General features: G+C 49.1%; 1 protein-coding gene across 1 annotated transcript in view; it reads right to left on the bottom strand.

Annotated features, from left to right (window-relative positions):
• The window catches only part of LOC106521322 (cadherin-6), a gene marked incomplete in the record, with an annotated part of 48,929 nt that overhangs the window by 744 nt on the left and 47,165 nt on the right, over positions 1-1,020 (bottom strand). Inside the window, 1 exon segment of the mRNA XM_014013849.1 lies at positions 4-743. Within this exon segment, the coding sequence (XP_013869303.1) occupies positions 193-743 (551 nt within the window).

The raw sequence follows: 1,020 nt of genomic DNA, 5'->3' as shown, positions 1-1,020 counted from the left end.
AAAAAAAAAAAGAAAAAAAAACAGATCTTTATCATTCTCCATCCTTTCAAAAGAAAACAGTACGCTCCATTTTTGGCAGCTCAAAGTCAGGAGGTGTTCTCCAGCTCTGGTTGGTGGATGTTCTTGAGGTTGCTGCTATCAGTGGTTGTTTCCTGAGCCCGACTGTGAGTTTGTGTTAACATGTTGTCATCGTTAGCAGAAGTCCCCGTCCTCAGCTCTGTACAGGTCGGCCAGCCTCTTGAACCGGGGTCCCCAGTCTCCCAGGTAATGATAGTCCTGTTCGTTCTCTGAGGAGGAGGCTGAGCCCAGCGAGCTGAGCGACCCTGCCACCGATCCTGCCCCCTCAAATACGTATGTGGCCAGAGAGTCATACGGAGGATCCACTGAGTTGTGGTCATACTCCAGAAGCTTCTGGTTGATAAAGTCGCACATGTCTCTGTTGTGTCTTGAAGCCCTGCTCTGTGGGGGCACGAGGAGTCGGGCCGCCGCAGGAGCGGCTCGCTGCTGCGGCGGGTACAGCAGCTTGTGACAGGGCACGACGTCCCGCCTCAGTTTAGCAGACTCCTCCAGGGCAGCGGCAGCATCTGGGTGCTGCAGGGCTCCTATGTCAAAGGCCCGAGTGTCCTCCTCACCGCCGCCTTCATCGTTGTAGCTCACCACGTTGTCCCGGACGTCTTCTTTGGAGATAATCAGAGGTTCCTGCTTTCTTTGGCGCTTTAATGTTATGAAGAGAATCAAAGTCACTGCAGGAACAGAGAGAAACGGGGTCAGAAAACTGAGATACAACCACACACAAAAAAACAGCCTAAATCAGTTCATTTCAGTTGTTATTTTTGGTGTCTTTTGTTGTGTTTTCTGACTGAGCAGACGTCATGTTTAAAGTAACAGAAGTGTTTTATACTGGTCCTCTGTGCTTTAAGTCATTTTAAAGGAGACCGATTGTGGGTCCTAGAAATGTTTATGGCATGTCTGTGGGCTATCCAGACCATGTTCATTCAATTTAATGCACAAAATAATTCT

Source organism: Austrofundulus limnaeus, unplaced genomic scaffold, assembly GCF_001266775.1.
Source record: "Austrofundulus limnaeus strain Quisiro unplaced genomic scaffold, Austrofundulus_limnaeus-1.0 Scaffold106, whole genome shotgun sequence".
Classification (NCBI taxonomy): domain Eukaryota; kingdom Metazoa; phylum Chordata; class Actinopteri; order Cyprinodontiformes; family Rivulidae; genus Austrofundulus; species Austrofundulus limnaeus.
The sequence above is the reverse complement of the archived record's forward strand: the minus strand, read 5'-3'. Positions and strand labels throughout refer to the sequence as shown.